The sequence below is a fragment of the Dendropsophus ebraccatus genome, chromosome 2 (genome assembly GCF_027789765.1).
Source record: "Dendropsophus ebraccatus isolate aDenEbr1 chromosome 2, aDenEbr1.pat, whole genome shotgun sequence".
Lineage (NCBI taxonomy): Eukaryota > Metazoa > Chordata > Amphibia > Anura > Hylidae > Dendropsophus > Dendropsophus ebraccatus.
In genome coordinates this window covers 211,265,973-211,289,438 of record NC_091455.1, presented here as the reverse complement: position 1 = coordinate 211,289,438, position 23,466 = coordinate 211,265,973, and the positions used below count along the sequence as shown (strand labels likewise).

General features: G+C 43.2%; 1 protein-coding gene across 1 annotated transcript; it reads right to left on the bottom strand.

Annotated features, from left to right (window-relative positions):
• Positions 1-477: 477 nt before the first annotated feature.
• On the bottom strand, positions 478-18,954 carry LOC138784923 (protachykinin-1-like). The gene is made up of 6 exons (XM_069960624.1): positions 18,857-18,954; positions 17,143-17,298; positions 8,071-8,170; positions 7,770-7,793; positions 5,654-5,707; positions 478-626 (listed from the first exon to the last, which is right to left on the bottom strand). The coding sequence occupies exons 2-6, from the start codon at positions 17,251-17,253 to the stop codon at positions 577-579; spliced, it is 339 nt and encodes a 112-aa protein (XP_069816725.1). The 5' UTR covers positions 17,254-17,298; positions 18,857-18,954; the 3' UTR covers positions 478-576.
• Positions 18,955-23,466: the final 4,512 nt, after the last annotated feature.

Here is a 23,466-nt window from a genome sequence, read left to right as displayed (position 1 = left end):
TATCAGTCCAGGCATGATGGGAGTTGTAGTTGAGCAGCAGCTGGAGGGCCTCAGGTTCCCCATCCTGACCATCCATTTCTATCACCGTCCCGAGTTCCCTGTGACCTTTCCACCCTAAGGTCAGATAAGGTCAGACTCTCGTGAAAGTGTTACATATGTATTTTCCGCATCCCCGACCTCACAGCCCGGAGTTTCCCATTTGGTCCAATTAATTATCTTAATGCAGCGGTGGCAGAATAAACGGCACACACACAGCTCTGCTACATCCCTTCCTATTTAGTATCCAGTCGTCTCTCAGTAAAGAAGTGATTAGAATTCCCCACAGTCCCAAAACGCTGAGGTCTCCTGTCAATCTTATTGATCTCTTATAATCCCTTCCCAATCCAATAGATATTAGTAAGGCTTAGTCTTATACATGGGGGGGGGGAGCGACCCCCGCTGTATATTGATTATCTTATAAGAAGACTCAGTGCAGCGTACAGAGAATAAATACTTTATTGGACACGGCTAACTTCATCATATCAACAATTCACAGTCTATCTTACATCCCTATAACACATAGCGGGAGGCACTGACTCATTTACGTCTTCTTCTGTAGTCGTAGTCGGTATTCCTCTCATCGGATTCTGAAAAATAAGGTGAGAGTCAGTATTCAATGTTTTAGGGCAGGGCTAGGGAACCTTGGCTCTCCAGCTGTTACAAAACTACAATTCCCATCATGCCTGGACAGCCGAAGGCTGTCCAGGCATTATGGGAGTTGTAGTTTTGCAACAGCTGGAGAGCCTAGGTTCCTTACCCCTGCATTAGGAAATGATGTAAATTTAATAAAAACATATAGATACATATAGCATTCCCCCCTCCCAGAATAGTGTTTGTTTTTAGTCATCTCTAATAGATATGGTACACAGCCCTGACCAATACCATACCTCCATTGGCCTTAATGAAAGTTTAAGGGATTTAATAGCAGTAAAACAGTGATGTAACTAAGTCCATAGCTGGATAGGACTAGTCATTACGATTCCAGGCATATCTTCATTATCTCCATAGTCATTTCCAGTGCTGAGATATAAGCCTTTTTGTTAATATGACAAATTAGGCTGAAGTGCCCAGGGGGAGGTCCCCAGCATGGCAAGAGTCCAAGTACTTCCTGCCTATGTCTTCTTTATCTCCACTCCATGACCCACTTTCATCCACTACACTGACTAACAGATACCAGATAAGGATAAGATGGGTTGTACTTTCCTAGTCTCTTACCATGCTGGGTAACGCCCCCATGGCACTTGAGCCTCATTTGCATATTCACAAAAAGGCTTATATCTCGAGAACGGAAAGGGCTATGGAGATAATGAAGGTATGCCTGGAATCGTGAGAATGAGGACTATCTAGCCATGGACTTACTTACACCACTGTTTTCCCTGCTGACATGTCCACTTTAAGCTGCTCTTCTCATATAGAGGAATGTTTTCTCTAATATTCTCCACCATATGGAGGTACACAGGGCATCTATGGCTCACTATGTTACAGGCTCTGTGCACACAGCTCTGCTGAGCTATGATGCTATATAATGTATATAAGGGTATATAGCCTCTGCTATGTCTTACACCAATATTGTTGGTAGCCTCTGCTATGTCTTACACCAATACTGTTGGTAGCCTCTGCTATGTCTTACACCAATACTGTTGGTAGCCTCTGCTGTGTCTTACACTTACACCAATACCGTTGGTAGCCTCTGCTTTGTCTTACACTTACATCAATACTGTTAGTAGCCTCTGCTATGTCTTACACCAATACTGTTGGTAGCCTCTGATATGTCTTACACCAATACTGTTAGTAGCCTCTGCTATGTCTTACACCAATACTGTTGGTAGCCTCTGCTATGTCTTACACCAATAGTGTTGGTAGCCTCTGCTATGTCTATGCTATAGAAGCATATGACTATACAATGATTCCATTGATTTGTGCTCATATTTGCATCATTCATTAGAGTAATAGAATCCACCACCCACCAATAACGTTCCCGTCAGGTTTTAACATGCTCCTCGATGCGTCCTCATCAGAGAACGGACAGTAGTTTGTGTTCATTCCCCTTGAAGAAGTAGTTCAGCCAAGAACAACAACTTTTCTTTCAAATCAATTAAGGCCAGAAAGTATTATAGCTTTGTAATTTACTTCTATTAAAAAATCCCCAGTCTTCCAGTACTTATCAGCTGCTGTATGTCCTGCAGGAAGTGGTGTCTTTTCCCCAGTCTGACACAGCGCTCTCTGCTGCCACCTCTGTCCATGTCAGGAACTGTCCAGAGCAGCAGCAAATCCCCATAGAAAACCTCTCCTGCTCTGGACAGTTCCTGACATGGACAGAGGTGGCAGCAGAGAGCACTGTGTCAGATTGAAGAAAATACACCACTTCCTGCAGGGCATACAGCAGCTGATAAGTTCTTGAAGACTGAACACTTTTAAACAGAAATAAATTACAAAATAACTTTCTGACACCAGTTGATTTGAAAGAAAAAGATTTATTTTTTTTATATTTTGCTGAACTACCCCTTTAAGCAGTGTGATGTTCAGGAGCAGTATGTCCTCACGCTACCTGTCACTCCATGGAGGGTGGGGGAGGGGTAACCATGACTTTGTTTTGGTCGGGACGGAAAATCTATTTTTTCTGCGTCTGGTTTCAGCGACAGGTGTGCGGCCGCATTGTCTGCATCATAAAAGGAATAAATATCCTTCCTCCGTAAAGCCGGGAGTAATTTAAGGAAATAGATCTGTGTACAGAATGGGCCGGGATGCATGGGTAGTGTTGGTCGCTTTCAGCTCCGCTATGATTTCTGCTCCTGCGGATGATATTACCTTAGACGATTATACTGTGGGGGGGCTATTATATAGAGGAGGGGGTTCTGTACCACATAATGGGATATGGAGAGGCCGATGATTAGATTAATGGAGATTATACAGTGTATTGTGAGGAGATGTAGCAGAGCTGGATGGAGCACATTCAGGTCACAGGGAAGCGCAGAGAAGCTTCAACTTATCAGGATTCAAAATGTAAAAGTTTATTCATACAGGAAACAGAGAACCTTCCGCCCTCCAGCTGTTGGAAAACTACAATTCCCATCATGCCTGGGCAGCCAAGGGGACATATTAGAAGCATCTAACCTGCTCATAGTTTCCTTTTAAAGGGGTACTCCGGCAAAAATCTTTTTCTTTCATATCAGCTAGTGTCAGAAAGTTATACAGATTTGTAATTTACTTCTATTTAAAAATGTCCAGTCTTCCAGTACTTATCAGCTGCTGTATGTCCTGCAGGAAGTGGTGTATTCTCTCCAGTCTGACACACTGCTCTCTGCTGCCACCTCTGTCCATGTCAGGAACTGTCCAGAGCAGTAGCAAATCCCCATAGAAAACCTCTCCTGCTCTGGACAGATCCTGACATGGACAGAGGTGGCAGCAGAGAGCATTGTGGCAGACTGGAGAGAATACACCAGTTCCTGTAGGACATACAGCAGCTGATAAGTACCGAAAGACAGAATTTTTTTAAGGACAAGAATTATACAACTCTAACTTATTTGGTTCCCTGTTTACCTTCTGTATACTGAATAGTTGTCATCGCTTCATAAATTATTACTTCCTAATAAACCGTAAAACTTCCATCACTCGAAACTCGTTGTGCGGAGAAAAATAAAAAACAGAACAAAATGTAAAAATAGAGCCGGGGCGAAGTCACAGTACTAGGCAGCGAGGTGAGGGACATGCTCCATCTGCGTCTTCTACAGATTGGTCACCGCTCGGAGCCCTGGCATAAGGCACAGCGCTGACTAATGATCCCCCGGAGGGGATGTTATCATCAGGGTGAGGACCGGGTGACCTGGCGGGGACATTAATCTGCAGCGCTGCCATAACCGGGGACTGTGCCCGGCATAATGAGCCACAGCGCGGTGACGGCTCAGAAGAAGCTCAACTTCTGCTTATTTACAATGCAGAAAATATCGATCGATAAGAATTATACGGGAGAGGTGCGGATAAAGGATAATGATATGCAGGATGGCGTCAGCGGCATAAGCAGAGGTGGGGGAGGGGGTCATGACATCCATTGGGGGCAACTTTACCATGAAGTAGATGGGAACGGGTGAGAAACCTGTCGGGAGTGGTGACCAAGTGACAGAAAAAGAAGCTCCAGGAGAGTCAATATGGCCGACAATGGTGTCCTCCCTGGCAGTCGTTGAATAAGGATACAGAACAGTCGGGGTAAATGGGCTGATAGGGGCAATAGTAACATTTTATAACATTTCCCATGAGAACTGCTATATACGTCAATATTATACTTAATTATTGCTGTTTTGGATAAAAGAATTAAGAAGAGAAAAGAATCCTCAGGTATCTGACTTCATTGTTACTTATTGTAGTCAGATCCCCCTTCATCTGTGTGCAGTGGTTTGTCCCTGTCTGACTGCATTATTGTGGAATAGACCACTGCTCCTAGATAATGGGGGTTCTGACTACACAAGGAAAGGATTAGGGCCCTATCACACCTCTCGATATTTTACAGAAGCGAACGCCGACCTCTCAGCTCACCGCTCGCTTCATCCTCATTCCCTGCACTCTGTATAGTAATATAGGTTATGGTAGTTTTTTTTTTTCTATGTTGCCTTCCACAACAATAACTATATTAAGCATATTACAAAGTCTGATTCTTGTACTTAAAGGGATTCTACAGGATTAGAAAACCATAGCTGTTTTCTTCCAAAAACGGCGCCACACTTGTCCTCAGGTTGTGTATGGTATTACAATTCACTTAAATGGAACTGAGCTAAAATACCAGGCACAACCTGGGGACAACTGTGGTGCTGTTTCTGGGAGAAAGCAGCTATCATTTCCTAATCCTGGATAATCCCTTTAACCTGAGTCAGCATGGAGACCTCTTCATTCTCATCATTGTAAAGTGATGGCGATATCATTATATAATATAGGAATACCCCTTTAAGACACTCTGGCTCATTTACCAGCAATAGTCATTTATTATATGTAGAAAGCTGTATAAAAGATACAACACGTAAGAAACACAGAAATATACATAATCGGTGATGCAGCAGAGCTAAGTGTGTTATATAACGAAATGAGACTGTATAGGTTTCCCATAAGACTGAATTATTATACTGACATTCAAAAGAAAACAGTTAAAGGGGAACTCTGATAGAACTTCACCTTTCAAATCAGCTGGTATCAGACAGTTATATAGATTTTTAATTTACCTCTATTTAAAAATCTCTATTCTTCCAGTACTTATCAGCTGCTGTATGTCCTGCAGGAAGTGATGTATTCTTTCCAGTCTGACACAGTGCTCTCTGCTGCCACCTCTGTCCATGTCAGGAACTGTCCAGAGCAGCTGCAAATCCTCATAGAAAACCTCTCCTGCTCTGGACAGTTCCTGACATGGACAGAGGTGGCAGCACCTGGAGAGAATACACAACTTCCTGCAGGACATACAGCAGCTGATAAGTACTGGAAGACTGGAGATTTTTTTTTTTTTTTTTACAAATCTATATCGCTTTCTGACACTTACTGATTTGATTTTTTTCCCCGTTGTTCCCCTTTAAATGACGGGTTGAGCTCTGCTCCATCTGTGTGTTTACTTGTGTACATTCAGTTCCAGACTCACCAGAATGTAATGATCTCTTCCCCATCAGGCCGATAAAGGAATCTACTTTCTGTCCTGAAATACAAAACCCAGGTGAAATATAATGTGACAGGGGAAAATCTCTCTCCAGCCGCCGGTATTTATAGACGCCTCTCCGAGTCAGCGACAATTGTTTTCTAACTTCCATCTGGCTGACCTGAATCCTGAATTGCTGCAAACACAATGATGTCTATATAGACGGAGGGGAATATTATAGGAGAGGATTGTCCTGATGAAGGGTGGATCACAGAGGATCAATGAATCCCATTAATTATCCAGAGTATTATACCCCAGAGCTGCACTCACTATTCTGCTGGTGAGGTCACTGTGTATATACATTACATTACTGATCCTGAGTTACATCCTGTATTATACCTCAGAGCTGCACTCACTATTCTGCTGGTGAGGTCACTGTGTATATACATTACATTACTGATCCTGAGTTACATCCTGTATTATACCTCAGAGCTGCACTCACTATTCTGCTGGTTAGCTCTGATACATATGAGATGACATCACTCGTGCCCTATCACAGTATTACAGATGATCAGACTTGCGGATCTCTCTGCTTTATCTAAGTTCTTCACCTTCCTGCTAATCTATTGCAGTTGCCCAGATGTCAGCAGTGGCAGTGCCAGGCTGCATGATGTGACCTGTCCAGCTGGTGCGCTGCCAGGCTGCCATTTCCTGTCAGATATCAGCGCTGGCTGCAGCTGTCCTGTCTCCCGGACCCGGTCACCGACTAAACATTTGCTGAACATTATCAGCTCTCAGCTTCCCTGTCCCAGATCCATAATTATTATATTCACATCTGTCTCCCACATCAGTGACATCCTGTATCCTCTAGTGATGAGCGAATAGTGAAATATTCAAATATTCAATCCCATTGAAGTCTATGGGAACAAGTATTCAATTATTGAAAAACATCTATTCGACCACTTGGAGGTAAAATCCAGAAGCTGGGGGATTTGAATCGAATATTTATCGAATATCCGGCGAACTATTCGATAATATTCGCTCATCACTAGTATCCACATAATGAGACCCGGGAGACAGCGCCACCACTGGTCAGGAATATCTATCTCCTATCTATCTATCTATCTATCTATCTATCTATCTATCTATCTATCTATCTATCTATCTTCTATCTATCTATCTCTCTCTCTATCTCCTATCTATCTATCTATCTATCTATCTCCTATCTATCTATCTATCTATCTATCTCCTATCTATCTCTTATCTATCTATCTCTTATCTATCTCCTATCTATCTATCTCCTATCTATCTATCTCCTATCTATCTATCTCCTATCTATCTATCTATCTCCTATCTATCTCCTATCTATCTATCTCCTATCTATCTATCTATCTCCTATCTATCTCCTATCTATCTATCTCCTATCTATCTCCTATCTATCTATCTCTTATCTATCTATCTCTTATCTATCTATCTCCTATCTATCTATCTCCTATCTATCTATCTCCTATCTATCTATCTCCTATCTATCTATCTCCTATCTATGTCTTATCTATCTATCTCTTATCTATCTCCTATCTATCTATCTCCTATCTATCTATCTATCTATCTATCTATCTATCTATCTATCTATCTATCTATCTCCTATCTATCTATCTATCTCCTATCTATCTATCTCCTATCTATCTATCTATCTATCTCCTATCTATCTATCTATCTATCTATCTATCTATCTATCTATCTATCTATCTATCTATCTCCTATCTCCTATCTATCTCCTATCTATCTATCTCCTATCTATCTCCTATCTATCTATCTCCTATCTATCTATCTCCTATCTATCTCCTATCTCCTATCTATCTTCTATCTATCTATCTCCTATCTATCTATCTCCTATCTATCTATCTATCTATCTCCTATCTATCTATCTATCTATCTATCTATCTATCTATCTATCTATCTATCTATCTATCACAAGTCTCTATTCTGGTGATACAATTTTCCTCTCCTTACTCCATTTCTCCGCCATGTAACTTGTTCTCTTCTCTCTCCTTACACTTCTTTATATTCCTTCCACTCTAATAACTTGTTCTACACATTATCTCTCGCTGATACTACTTACTTTTAGGTGATGTTCTTTCAGATTCTAGAAGGAAAAATAGATGATTTTCAGGTTACAATAGTAAGTAGTTCTGGTTAAAATGTTATAATAGATCAGTATAGGGGAAATCACAGAGCCTGGCAATCTATACAGCTGGTAGTGAACTCAATGGGATCGCTGTATCTGCATACAGAGAGCTCCCCCTAGTGGAGGCTGCAGGTAGCTCCTAAAACAACATGGCAGATGAGGAATGAGGTTCAGGGCTAGGATACCTGTATAGACTACCTCTGCAATGATATCCCATATAACACAGGGCACTTACCAGTTTTTCGTTTTCCCATAACTCCATAGAAATGATTGAGTTTCAGTTTTCTTGCATTTCTCATAGGGTATCGGTCATACGCTGGCTCCTCTAGATCTGCCTACAGACATAGAACAGTTATCATGATGTATAGTCTAGCAATATATAGCATTCACTAATGATAGTTTTGGAGATCTGACTTATAGTCTGCAATCTCATCTGATTCGGTCCGGATAAGTTACAGTCAGAAGCCCTGACTACCCTGAGAGGTCATGTATGAGTCTCAGAGGTCCCATAGTTTTCAGGTTTTTATATAGATCCTGTGTAGGGTTCCTAGCAGCAGCTGTACAGTATGGATTGGGGTTACTGGAGCTCGGCCCCCTATTCAATTCACTGAGAGTAACCCCGCTCTACACAATGTACAGAGCTCTCTGCTTTCAGATCCTTTCACTATGTATGTCAGGGCTGCAGCAAAGCATGGACTTGTAATCAGTCTATAGGAGACAAAGGGGAGGACATGGGAGCAGTCTATAGGAGACAAAAGGGAGGACATGGAAGCAGTCTATGGGAGACAGAGGGGAGGACATGGGAGCAGTCTATGAGAAACAGAGGGGAAAACATGGGAGCAGTCTATGGGAAACAGAGGGGAAAACATGGGAGCAGTCTATGGGAGACAGAGGGAAGGACATGGAAGCGGTCTATTAGAGACAAAGGGGAGGACATGAAAGCAGTCTATGGGAAACAGAGGGGAGGACATGGAAGCAGTCTATGGGAGACAGTGGAGAGGACATGGAAGCAGTCTATGGGAGACAGAGGGGAGGACATGGAAGCAGTCTATGGGAAACAGAGGGGAGGGCATGGAAGCAGTCTATGGGAGACAGTGGAGAGGACATGGAAGCAGTCTATAGAAGACAGGGGGCATGGAGCAGTCTATGGGAGACAGAGAAGGGGCATGAAAGTAGACTATTGGAGACGAAGGGGGGGACATGGAAGCAGTTATGAAAGACAGAGGGGACATGGCAGCAGTCTATGTAAGACAGGGGAGAACATGGAAGCAGTCTATGGAAGACAGAGGGGACAATATAGCAGCAGTCTATTTTGAGATGAGGGCATTGAAGGAGTCTATGGGAGACAGGGGAACATGAAAGAAGTCTATTGAAGACAGAGGGGAGGACATTGAAGCAGTCTATGGAAGACAGAGGGAAGAACATGGCAGCAGTCTATGGGAGACAGGGGGCATTGACCCAGTCTATGGTAGACAGGGGAGCATGGAAGCAGTCTATGGTAGACAGGGGGGCATGGAAGCAGTCTATGGAAGACAGGGGGGCGTGAAAGTAGACTATGGAAGATAGAGGAGAACACATGGAAGCATTTTATGAGAGACGGGGGGGGGGGGGGGGGGTCAAAGCAGTGTATGGGAGATAGAGGGAAAACCATGGAAGCAGTCTATGGAAGACACAGGGGAGAATATGGAAGCAGTCTATGGGAGACAGGGAGGCATGAAATTAGTCTATGGAAGACATAGAGGAGAACATGGCAGCAGTCTACGGGAGACAGGGGGCATGGAAACAGTGTATGGGAGACAGGGGGGGAGAACATTGAAGCAGTGTATGGGAGGCAGAAGGGAGAACATGTAAGCAGTCTATGGGAAACAGAGGGGGGGTCTGAAAGCAGTCTATGGGAGACAGGGGGAATGGAAGTAGAATGTGGAAGACAGAGGAAAGAACATGGAAGCAGTCTATGGGCAAAGAGGGTGGGGTGGGTGGAAGCAGTCTATGGGAAACATGAAAGCAGTCTATAGAAGAGAAAAAAGAGAACAGGCGAGAGGTGGCGCCTCGTGTGATACCGTACAGTAAAAGAAAAGGAAGGTGAGGTAAGTTGGAGGCTCACCTTGTTGCCCCTTGGGCTTAATGCATATCACCCCTGAAATGGGGTACTGATGTAGAGCCTGAATGGTCCTGGTGCCAAAGACTGCAAGCTAGTATGGAGAAGCACGCCGGGATGCTCCCTGAGTGGGGGCCCGTGTAAAATAGCAGGAAAGGAAAAAAGAAAAAATTGCCAAACTCCTTGGAAACACCAGCGCTATCTTCACAAAGTCATGGGACCAAAGTTTTAGCATAATGCACTGTATCTGATGAAGAGAGAGTAGGATCTGGAAACGTGTTATATTTGTGCTATGTGAAATAAACACTTTTTGTTTCTTTTACCTAAAACTTTGGTCTCATGACTTTGTGAAGACAGCGCTGGTGTTTCCAAGGAGTTTGGCAATTTTTTCTTTTTTCCTTTCCTGCAGTCTATAGAAGACAGAGGGGAGAACATGAAAGCAGTCTATGGGAGACTGAGGGGAGAACATGGAAGCAGTCTATGGGAGATAGGGGGGAAGCAGTCTATGGAAGACAGAGGGGGGCATGGAAGCAATCTATGGAAGACAGAGGGTAAACATGGAAGCAGTCTATGGGAGATGGGGGGAGCAGTGTATGGAAGACAGAGGGGGCATGGAAGCAGTCTATGTGAGACAGAGGGGAGAACATGAAAGCAGTCTATGGGAGATGGGGGGAGAACATGGTAGCAGTCTATGGGAGATGGGGGAGCAGTGTATGGAAGACAGATGGGGCATGGAAGCAGTCTATGTGAGACAGAGGGGAGAGCATGAAAGCAGTCTATGTGAGACAGAGGGGAGAACATGGAAGCAGTCTATGGAAGACAGAGGGTAAAACATGGAAGCAGTCTATGTGAGACAGAGGGGAGAACATGGAAGTAGTCTATGGGAGACTGAGGGGAGAAGATGGAAGCAGTCTATGGGAGATTGGGGGGAGCAGTGTATGGAAGACAGAGGGGGGCATGGAAGCAGTCTATGTAAGATAGAGGGTAGAACATGGAAGCAGTCTATAGAAGACAGAGGACAGAACATTGAAGTAGTCTATGGGAGACAGACGGGAGAACATGGGAGCAGTCCATGGGAGACAGAGGGGAAACCTAAAAACAGTCCATATGAGATGGAGCAACATGGAAGCAGCCTATATGAGACAATTGGGGGTCATAAACACAATTAATGTAAGACAAGGGGGGGGGCATGAATGGAAGCAGTCTATATGAGACAATGGGGGTGGGCATGGAAGTATGTCAGGTCTATGTCAAACAGGGGGGCGGGGGCATAGAAGCAGTCTAAGACAGAGGGGGTCCTGAGTGTCAGACCTCCCCTGATTACATGGCTATGGTCTACACTAAGGACCAGTCATCATTTTAAATTCCTGGAAAGACCTGACAGTGCCCTCAAACCTCAGGAAAAACTTAAAGGGATTTTCCAGTTCTGCCCTCAAACCGCAGGAAAACCTTAAAGGGATTTTCCAGTTTTATATACCAGTGTATTAAGATAAATCCTACAGCTTGTTAATATGAATGAAGTGGTGTCCGGCTATGCTGCCCGGTGGAGTGAGAGTCCCCTGCACTATGTTCCTGCTAGTAAGGGGAATAGTTGTGGTAATATTAGGGAATCGCTTATAATGTAATCGCCTGATATCGTGTTCAGATGGCCCCACGGCTGCCGCTAACAAAAGCGCGGAAACAAAAGGATTTGGCCATTGTTCAGAGAAGACGGAGCTCCTGTGATGCTCAGTGACAACAATTAGCGGCTGTGATATCTCATTCTGCTGCTGTCACCGCCGCGCGGCTCATTTATCACCTCCATTGTGAAGCTGACGGAATTTCTTCTCATTTACTGTGTCAGCCGCACTTAGGCGCCTCAATACCAATCCCACACAGCGCACTTTTAAAGATACTAAACTGTTAGGTGGAAGTTAAAGAGTTTGGAAGAGTTACTGTGAATTTCCTCTAGGAACGGCGCCACTTTCCCTCCACAGGCCGTGTCCGGTATTGCAGTTCAGACCAATTCACGAGAGTCGGCTTTGAAAAAGTGAAAACTAGACTGCCTTGACACTAATAACTGATCAGGTATAGCATTGCTGGTACCAATTATCACTCCACCTGGTGCTCATACTCACTGAGTCATCATACCATTAGGGGGGCAAGGTCCAGGTGATGGCCTTTAGTTTCGTTGGTGCTCATACTCACTAAGCAGCCATTCTCCTTTTCTCTGGTGCTCGTAATCACTAGGCAATAACTAATATTTTAATGAATGGCTATGGGCTGTCCCATCTTAGTCAGTGATTGGCTGAGCGGGCTGTCACTCCTGAGACGATTTCATCTTGGAAATGGAGGCTCTGTAGTCAGTGGGGGACACCAGGGACACCGCAACAGGACATCAGGGGAACACGGTCAGGTAAGCATAATTTATTGTTTTATATGCACCAACAGTGATGTATTGTAAAATGCTTAAAGCCGGACAACCCCTTTAAGCCTTTCTCTTGTCCCTTGCTGGTTTTTATAAAGGGGTATTTAGATTTTAAATCTTTTCCTTTTAAAATCAACTAGGTTCAGAAAAATATATAGATTTGTAATTTACTTCTATTTAAAAAATCTCAAGTCTTCCAGTACTTATCAGCTGCTGTATGTCCTTCAGCTGCTGGAAGTGGTGTATTCTTTTCAGTCTGACACAGTGCTCTCTGCTGCCACCTCTGTCCATGTCAGGAACTGTCCAGAGCAGGAGAGGTTTTCTATGGGGATTTGCTGCTGCTCTGGACAGTTCCCGACATGGACAGAGGTGGCAGCAGAGAGCAATGTGTCAGACTGGAGAGAATACACCACTTCCTGCAGGACATACAGCAGCTGATAAGTACTGGAAGACTGAAGATTTTTAAATAGAAGTAAATTACAAATGTATATAACTTTCTGAAACCAGTTGATTTGAAATAAAATATTTTCACCGGAGTACCCCTTTTAATCACTGATGAGTCTGAATCAGTTCTACACTGCACTTTCTTTGGCGCTCATAATCACTGAACCCCCACCATCAGTTTCCTTGGAGCTCATAGTCCCTTTCCCTAGTACTTGCAGCCTACTATAGAAGGCCTCTTCTGTCCCCTCAGTTGTCGGTCGCCCCTCCAACGGTCTCTGTCTACAAACGTTTAGAAGAATTGAACCATAGACCTGGGTGTTGCAAACAACCTCTTCAGGGACTCTTATTCACCGCACGTTCCCTGTATACGTCTATTAGAGAAGGCGCCTGTCATCAGAAAGCGTTTACAGCCGTTTCTGAAAATATCTCCCTCTCGAATGCCTCAGGGAGCGTGAAGGTTTCTCTAAATTTCGTGGACTATTGTGATCTTTTCCTGCGCAGAAGAGAACGAGCTTAAGCCAAGCAGATTAATCACAACTAAAGCGGCTGCAAAATGAAATAAACATTAGTATAATTTGGCCTTAATGGATTCCTCATCCAGTGTCTCCTGCGCCATCCTGCTCCCTTGATAATTTCTGTCAATTGTATCTCCTCGCAAAAACCATTCTTCATGGTAATCAAGACCTCATTATGCCGATCGTTGTGTATCCGTCCAGACTCGTCGCTTCTACCTGACTCACAACAATGCCGGGAAGAGACTCGAAAGGGTTAAAGCGAAGGACACGAGTCGATTTAAGGAAGAGACTTTAAGTCGATCGACCTTCAGGTTCTGAGTCTTTGGGTTCCGGGTTAGTCTTTGGGCTCAGAATCAGACTAGGATTTAGATCAATCTACTCACAGGTGTTGGATCAGTCTTTGTGTTCAATATCAGTATTCAGGATCTGGAAATAAAACCTTCACCATATAGGTCAATCTTGAGGTTCTGGTTCTAGATCACTTGGTTCTGGCTTGGTATTTAGCTCCTGGCTCAGTTGGAAAAACATGGATCTGTAGATCATTCTACACTCAAGTTTTGGACCAGTCTCCATGTTTGATATCAATCTTCAGGGTATGGAAAAAACTTCTGGTTCTGGATCGCTCAGTCCTTAGGTTCAGTCTTCACATTCTGGCTCACTGTCCAGATAATCCATTAGTCTTCAAGTTCTATTTCTGGCTTCAGATTCCGGATCAATCTGTAGGCTTCTAATCAGTCTTTAGGTTTTGGCTTAGTCTTTAGGCTCTGGGCTGTGGATAATTTTTACAGTTCTGGCACATCCTATAGGCACTGGATCTGTCTTTAGGTTCTAGACTAGTCTTCAGGCTCCGGATCAGTCTTTAGGTTTTGGCTTAGTCTTTAGGCTCTGGATCATTTTCCAGGTTGTGAATAATTTTTTACAGTTCTAGCACATCCTATAGGCACTGGAGCTGTCTTTAGGTTCTAGACTAGTCTTCAGGCTCTGGGTCAGTCTTTAGGTTTTGGCTTAGTCTTTAGGCTCTGGGCTATGAATAATTTTTTACAGTTCTAGCACATCCTATAGGCACTGGAGCTGTCTTTAGGTTCTAGACTAGTCTTCAGGCTCTGGGTCAGTCTTTAGGTTTTGGCTTAGTCTTTAGGCTCTGGGCTGTGGATAATTTTTACAGTTCTAGCACATCCTATAGGCACTGGAGCTGTCTTTAGGTTCTAGACTAGTCTTCAGGCTCTGGGTCAGTCTTTAGGTTTTGGCTTAGTCTTTAGGCTCTGGATCATTTTCCAGGCTGTGAATAATTTTTTACAGTTCTAGCACATCCTATAGGCACTGGAGCTGTCTTTAGGTTCTAGACTAGTCTTCAGGCTCTGGGTCAGTCTTTAGGTTTTGGCTTAGTCTTTAGGCTCTGGATCATTTTCCAGGCTGTGAATAATTTTTTACAGTTCTAGCACATCCTATAGGCACTGGATGTGTCTTTAGGTTCTAGACTAGTCCTCATGCTCTGGGTCATTCTTTAGGTTTTAGATCAGTCATCAGGTTCCGGATCAGTTTTTAGGGTCATTGATCAATAATTAGGTTCTGGTTTAGTTTTTAAGCTTTGCTTCAATCTTCAGGTTATGGGTCAGGTTTTTTTTCTAGTTCTGGATCAGTCTTCATTTTCTAGATTAGTCTATCTTTGCAGATATATATTAGAATCTAGTAATAGCTAGTGACGGGTGGCGCTCGTTGGGGTAGCTGGGTGGGAATAATAAGCTGTATAAGTATATGACTTCTCCTGATGAATCACCAACGCAGCAGCGATGATACGAGACACCTCAGATGTCTGTCATGTCATACAATCTATGTATTGATATGCAGATCTAGCTCTCAGAGTAATTTCCATCATTGTTACTACACTGTATCTCATACTGCATTATTGTATATTATTGTATATTTTGTATATAGCTTTGTACTATTTATTCATGTCACTTCTGGATCTCTTACTGCAGACTCCTTGACAAAGATGTGAGATACACTGAAACGTCGGGTTTGATAAATATGATGGTCTGTGGATTTCTTGTTGCACAATAAAATACACTTTAAGCATCTGCAAAAACTTGTGAAAACTCGTCACTTTCCAAGCAGTTGGGTGGTAAGATATGTTAGGCTGCATTCACACGTTCCGGGAAGTTGTCCGTGCTCACAGATCCGTGCGCACGGACATTTTTACAGACCATTGCTTTCTATTGGGCTATTCAGACATTCCGTGATTTCACAGATCCGTGATCCGTTCCATTCAAAAATAGGACATGTCATAACTCGGAACGGGAGCACGGAACAGATTCCCCATAGAAATCAATGAGATCCGTTTTTTTCACAGATGTACACGGATGTGATGTAATCAATGTAATTTAAAATGCTGTAAAACAGATCAGTGAAAAAACGGACACGGATGCAAAATGGAGGAAAAATGGACTGTTTTGCACGGATTACGGAGGTAACTACCGGACCAGGAAAATCACTTAACGTGTGAATGCAGCCTTAGGCTATGTTCACACAACGGACGGTCATTGCCTGGATCATCCCGGCTGGTACTTAAGTACCGGCCGGGTGATCTTTCCGGCCGCAGTGTTCTGATGTGGGCGCATCAGCGCGCGCCCGCATCAGAACCTCCCACAGCTCACAATGAAGCAAGCGGCCGGAGCCACTCGCTTCATTGTGTGAACTGAAAGGGTTTTCTACGGCTGCAATTCATTGAATTGCGGCCGCAGAAAACTGCCATGTCAGTTCTTTGCGGCGCTGCACGGGATCCCGGCCGGAGCGTATACGATATGTGTATACGCTCCAGCCGGGATCCCATTGAAGTAGAGGCAGTGTCCCCCTGCGCATAAAGTACGGCCGTTGTTGCTTTGGAGTATAGTATTATTTTTTGTGGAACCATTGGCCACATGAAGTTGCCAGGACTTTTGGCTATTTGGCAAGGCCATTGGCAAACACTTGAGAGCAAGGTTTCGAATGAGGTAGATGGGGGTCCTCAACCGTTTGATAGAGGGGGTCAGTCTCTGGATTGTAATTATCTTAATAAATCCAATTCAATTAATATATATTTTCCTCCATATGGAACAAAAATGTGGACACGAGGCAACAACTATCTATGGTTTAGGAAAACATCCAGAGAACCATAGGTCTTACCACCCCTCCCCACTACAAGATCCATCTTTGAGTATCGAGGCCAAATACAGACAGGAACGAAGTACAGAATCAGGAGACAAAAGCCAAGGTCAAAGGTAACAAGCAAGAGGTCAGAATACACAGTATACAAGTCAGACGATAACGCTAGTATAAAGGGCAAGCCACAAGTATCACTGTCCTCCTACAGGCTGCATGATTGGCCCGGCGTTCCTGCAAAGCTAAAAGGCTACCCGGCTCTAGCACCACTGGGGCCAGCGGCCCGACCCACCCCCAGGACCCCTACCCCAGGACTCCTACCCCGCCCCCAGGACATCTACCCCGCCCCCAGGACTCCTACCCTGCCCCCAGGACTCCTACCCCACTCCCAACGTCGCAACAAGGAGGTCATGGACAGCATAGGGACAAGGTCAGGTATGGTCCTTCTGACTAATGCTGAGCCTATGACTGTATCCATACTTACCCCTAGAGGGTATCCAGCCTCTGCAGCTGCGGGGAGTCAATTGCCAAGCTTTTGGGTTTTAGGAACGCTGCCAAACCGGAACAGTTTGTCTTCTCTGCCTAACACTATTCTTGACACATAAGTAGATTTTTTTTTTTTTTATACTTGAAACTGTTTCGAGCCCATATGTAGTAGTCAGTCTGTGGGTGCTATGATGGTACCAGATGGAGGGAGACTCTTACCTGGCTTTGGTCTGGAGCAGGCCAGTAGTTTCCTTCCGTCCAGTCTGTTTCCTCGGGCCAGGCTTGTGTGGCAGCCAAGAAGAGGACCATACAGGCTACGATGATGTGCATTCTTACCAGTCCCGGACTTCTCCGTCTCGCAGATTGGAAGGTTTCCTTAAAAGCAGATGACAGGTCGCTGCGTCTTACAATAATCTCTACAATAATTAGGTTTTTTTCTAAACTTCTCATTTTTCACTTGGGATTTCTTGTCTTTTGAAAATTCTATATAATCACCTCTTCTTCAGTGTGGAGCAATAATCTATATCATATAGTCTCTTATACGGGCCTACACACAGAGGGAACTTTGTATTGCCACAAGTTTCATCTTAAAATCGCTGCTATCTTAAAGGGGTACTCCTGCGAAAGTATTTTTCTTTTAAATCAACTGGTTTCAGAACGTTATATAGATTTGTAGTTTATTTCTATTTATAAATCTCCAGTCTTCCAGTACTTATCAATTGCCGTATGTCCTGCAGGAAGTGGTGTATTCCCTCCAGTCTGACACAGTGCTCTCTGCTGCCACCTCTGTCCATGTCAGGAACTGTCCAGAGCAGCAGCAAATCCCCATAGAAAACCTCTCCCTCTCAGGACAGTTCCTGACATGGACAGAGGTGGCAGCAGAGAGCACTGTCCCAGACTGGAAAGAATACACCACTTCATGCAGGACATGCAGCAGCTAGTAAGTACTGTCCGGTTAGGTGACACAAAGTGGTGCGTCACTGAGGGGAGGAGATATGGGCGCTTGGGGTGCTGGATCTGCCTCCATTGCACCAAACTGGACAAATGCATAAGTATAAACCGGAGGAGATCCCAGGAATCAGGCGACAATGGGAGGAACAGACGGCAACATTACAATGTGCTCGGCGGCGTGATCAGCTCATATGGAAATCTTAATTAAGTGGTTATAGTACATTTATAGTAATTTATTTTTTTTTGCTGAAATATTCAAATCTAGTCAGATAAATACAGTTCAGTCCTGGTAAATATTTTCTAGGATCTGATACAATAAAATGGCCACAACATTTGAAAAGTAAAGTCCCATGCACCAATGCTCTGGACAGTTCCTGACATGGACAGAGGTGGCAGAGAAAACACCACTTCCTGCAGGACATACAGCAGCTGATAAGTACTGGAAGACTGGAAATTGTTCAATAGAAGTTATTTACAAATCTATATAACTTTCTGACACCAGTTGATTTGAAAGAAAAAAAAAATCTCAGCGGAGTTCCCCTTTAAAGACATAATTAGGTTTAGTTTACCGCAGATCGCAAATTATTTCACCTCAAGGCTTAGGGGGCAAGTTTTTGTATTGAGTCCAAAAAAAACCTTTAAAAAACTAAAAATACACAATTCCAAAGTAGCCTATGTCTTTCCTGCACTTGTAATATCCTAATGTGAGCTAAATTGTTGTACCTTAAATCATAAAAAAAAATTACAAAAAGTTACAAAATTTTTTTAATTTTTTTTTTTTTTTTAATTTTGTGTCTAAATAACCTGTCCCATTAACAAACATAATGATACATCTATATGCCTAAGATATGAAGGAGGCGAGAATCACCCTCCACCGTATCCTTGGGCGCCTGTCTAGACCAATCGTCTCCAACCTTGTAGAAATTACGGCTCCTCATTTAATTCTGGATCCAAGGCAATGAGCGTCTTCCCGGATACTTACCGTAGATGCAGCCGGTCCCAGAGGAGGAGATGCAGAGTAAATGACTCCGGGAGGGACCGTCACACTTTTTATATCCCCAGAATCACAGATGAAGCTGATTTGCCCACAGCTAATAAACCTGAGAAGGTTTAATTGAAATCCCGGAACAATGGAAGCTTCCGTGTATTCCTGCTTATCAATATTTGATCAACCATCTCCATCCTTGTCATGTGTAGGATTTGTGAATTGCACCATGTGCATGAAAAACTCGACTAATAAATCCGAGTACCTGTCAGTGGTCGGTTGTCACGTAGTCACCGACTATTCAATGGGAATTGTTTGTGGAAGTTACTGCCCCCCCCCCTCTCTAGTTCCATTGACTTATTGAAGTCATTGATGGGTCGGGGATCAAAGCTTCGAGCGTCAGCGTTACTCTAGTGGAGTCCATGACTATATATAGGGATGGGGAAATTTCCATGGAGAAGTCTGGATGCCTCTCGTGTTTTTGCACAACCTTTCTATAGGGATAATGGTGGCCGGCTTCTGAAATCCGTTGCTGCGAGTCGGTAGGATATGATTTGTTTGCTCTTCTTACGGCGACAGATGAAGAGGAAATTGGACGTTGTCGGTGCAGGCGCCGCGCTCCACGTCCAGGAAGTCTGATACTTCACCATACTGATTAATATGTGACCGGGATACCAGGAAAGTATTAGTGACGCTACAATACACACTCCACATAATCCCCCAAACCAACAAAGGAGGATTTATATAGTAACTGCAGCCAGGTGCTAAATAAGTGTCCGACATATAAACCAATTCATACACCAATACAGAAATGCTGCTCCCCCGTATGATGGAGAACTGGTCAATGTGTGATTGTAATAGACATCTTCTATCTATATACAAGTAGCCCTCTACATGTACAAGATATCTATCATCTATCTATCTATCATCTATCTATCATCTATCTCCTATCTATCTATCTATCCATCTATCTATCATTGATCTATCATCTATCTATCTATTATATATTTATCTCCTATCTATTATCTATCTATCTATCTTCTATCTATTATCTATCTATCTTCTATCTATTATCTATCTATCTATCTATCTATCTATCCATCTATCTATCATTGATCTATCATCTATCTATCTATCTATCTATCTATCTATCTATCTATCTATCTATCTATTATATATCTCCTATCTATCTATCTATCTATCATCTATCTATCTCATATCTATTTACTACCCCCTTACTATTGTGGTGTCCCACCACGGGTGTTGCTGTTGGTAACACCCTTCCTAAAAGCCTGTACTTTTTGGATGTAAGTGGTGATGTAGTAGTAACGATGTTTCGCCACAAGATGTCGCTGTTGTAAGTATGTGTGCTTAGTTATTGCACAGCTGTAGTATTGAAAGGGTCATTGTTTATTTGTATGTCACATGGATCTGTAGACCAATGAGAGTACTTTCTTCTATTCTATCATTTCTCTCTTTACTTCTTACATATGCACTCCTCACCCACTCACAGCACACCTTACAGGGGCTGTAGATAAGAAGTCACATGGATAGAGGAAGTGTAGTGTCTTTGGTCGCTAGACTCTGTATAGGAAGGACACAAGCCAGAATGCTCTCTACAGCGGTCTAGTTGGGCCCTGGCCCTCTGCCAGGTCCCCAGTCTCAGTGTGCAGCCTAGAAGCAGACCTAGGCATATGCAACCTACAGTTTCTTAAGTAACTCCACTCAACACTATGCAGTGTTAGACCTTCACTAGAGAGGACAAGTCAGAGATCATCTCAACCCACGCCGTGGACCAGGAGAGACACAGTGCAGGACAGTATCCATAAAGTAAATTCAAGGAACTGATCCGGATAGAGCAAAGTTGCTAGAAGCCTATAAACTCTATCTCACAGTGCGGGTGTAAGCAGGGAACCCTCAGCATTCCGCTCATCCCAGGTAACAAGGTCTGGGGCTTGTGTCACCAACTAGGACGGGTTCCCCCGACACTGGTGGGCAATAGGTGGTGCGAAGACCAAAAGAGTCAAAACACGGGCACAAGTATTCTCTCTTCTCAAGTATTCTTCTATTTCTACCTCCAACCTCTCGGCAGAGCACAGTACTACTTGGGTTGGGACTCTCACAACATCCTCCTCTCTGCTCTTCTGTTTCTTCTATATACCTCTCAGTACGCAACCCAATCAGCACGACTGTACCACTCTCTATACTCTTACTACTGATCTGGATCCTAAGCTATCAAGTGTCTTATCAAGTGAAATGTTTTATATCAATGGAAAGCTGTATGATCTGCTGCATACGAGTCTTTTTGGAGTATCAGATTTTATTTATGATAAAGAGACTCTGATTCCTCATCAAGCACCAACACAGTATACACACAATTCTTGGGTAATGTCCCCTTTCTGTGGGTGTCAGTACCAATAGTCCGGGTGGGTCACTATACCGCCCCAGACCACCGTGACAACAGCCCAAGGGACCCCGCAACAACCTGGCAGGACACTGTCCACAGGGGAACAAGGTATAACCGGCCCTTTAAAATAAAAGCAGGTGTGCCACCAAATCTGTGTGCACAATCGGCACTGGCGTCACAACAAAACATCACTGGGCCTGGCTATATCTCGGCCTACCACCATAGAACTGGCACCACATTTTTATGGCCTGACAAGTGACCGGCCGTACCTCCACATCGGGGGTCACCACACTATGACATCACATAAATCAATAGATAGATAGACAGACAGACAGATGGACAGATAGATAGATAGAAGATAGATAGATAGATAGACAGACAGATGGACACCTAGATAGATAGATAGATAGATAGATAGATAGATAGATAGGAGATAGATAGATAGGAGATAGAAGATAGATAGATAGATAGATAGATAGATAGAGATAGATAGATAGATAGGAGATAGATAGATAGATAGATAGACAGACAGATAGATAGATAGATAGATAGATAGATAGATAGATAGATAGATAGATAGATAGATAGATAGAGATAGATAGATAGATAGATAGATAGGAGATAGATAGATAGAGATAGATAGAGATAGATAGATAGATAGATAGAGATAGATAGATAGATAGATAGGAGATAGATAGATAGATAGATAGATAGATAGATAGATAGATAGATAGACAGATAGATAGATAGATAGATAGATAGATAGATAGAGATAGATAGATAGATAGATAGATAGATAGATAGATAGATAGGAGATAGATAGATAGAGATAGATAGAGATAGATAGATAGATAGATAGATAGACAGATAGATAGATAGATAGATAGATAGATAGATAGATAGGAGATAGATAGATAGAGATAGATAGAGATAGATAGATAGATAGATAGATAGGAGATAGATAGATAGATAGGAGAAAGATAGATAGATAGATAGATAGATAGATAGATAGATAGATAGATAGATAGGAGATAGATAGATAGATAGATAGATAGATAGATAGATAGGAGACAAATAGATAGATAGATAGGAGATAGATAGATAGAGACAGTCTCTGTGATGTGGTGCTACTTATGAGACTTGAGGGCGACTACTTAAAGGGATATTCTGTGTTTAAATTAAAGCAGCAGCTGAGAACTGGGGGAAGGAGACAGAATAGATAATAACAAGTATGGTAGGAATTGTTTGTCTCACCATAGGCAGCAACATATCAAAAGTTATGTTTGAGTGGAATACCCCTTTAATATAGTAAAAAGAAAAAATTTTAAATTATAACCGGAAAATAGAAACATTAGTAAAATAAAATCATCTGGATCTTATCAGTAAAAAGAAATTTAGGCGACACTGAAGCCACAGCCTCCGCTCCTCCTCCGTATCAGAGACTCTGTGGTCCTGTCAGTCGGCATCTGCTACATGTGCACAAAGGCTAAAAGTAACAGAATCATTATAAACACATCTGCTAATAATATCGTGTCTGCGTCATGATGAGCAGCGGGGTTGATCATTAAGCTGCTGACCTCATGTGTCAGGTGAATGGTGTCCTGATGGGTGAGTACAGATGGCGGCTGATGTTGTCTCTTCCCGATAACTCATCGCTGATAGATACAAAGAATAAAAAGTAACCTACATGAATAACATCATAAAATCCTCCCTGTTTATATTTAACCCTTATAAAGAGACTGGTGCTCTACTGAGGATTCATTGTTCTTCTAGAGCTTTAAAAGATATTTCAGAAGGGTCTTGGTTCTCAGGGATAAGGTCTTCTTCACATGTCCCGTAAAGTTGTCCATGGTCGCAGATCCGCTCTCACGCCCAACATGAGGGTCCGTTGAGATCAATGGGTCAATTAAGACGTTCTGTGCTGTCACCCGTACCGCGGAGGCAGATCACGGCACATACTGCTCAAAAGAACTAAATGGGATCCATGTTTTTCACTGACTTCATGGAAGCCACATCCGTGGAATCTGTGAAAAACAGAAATCCCATGTCACTTGTGCCCTGGGAAGCCGAGAGAAGGGGGACTACGCTGGTTGAGTTGACCTGAGGCTTGAGTTCGTCTGTGTGGTAATGCGCTGCCAGGTCTGGAAGAAGGGGTCTTCTTTGGGTGGTGATGTGCTGCCAGGTCCGGGCAGGGGTCTTC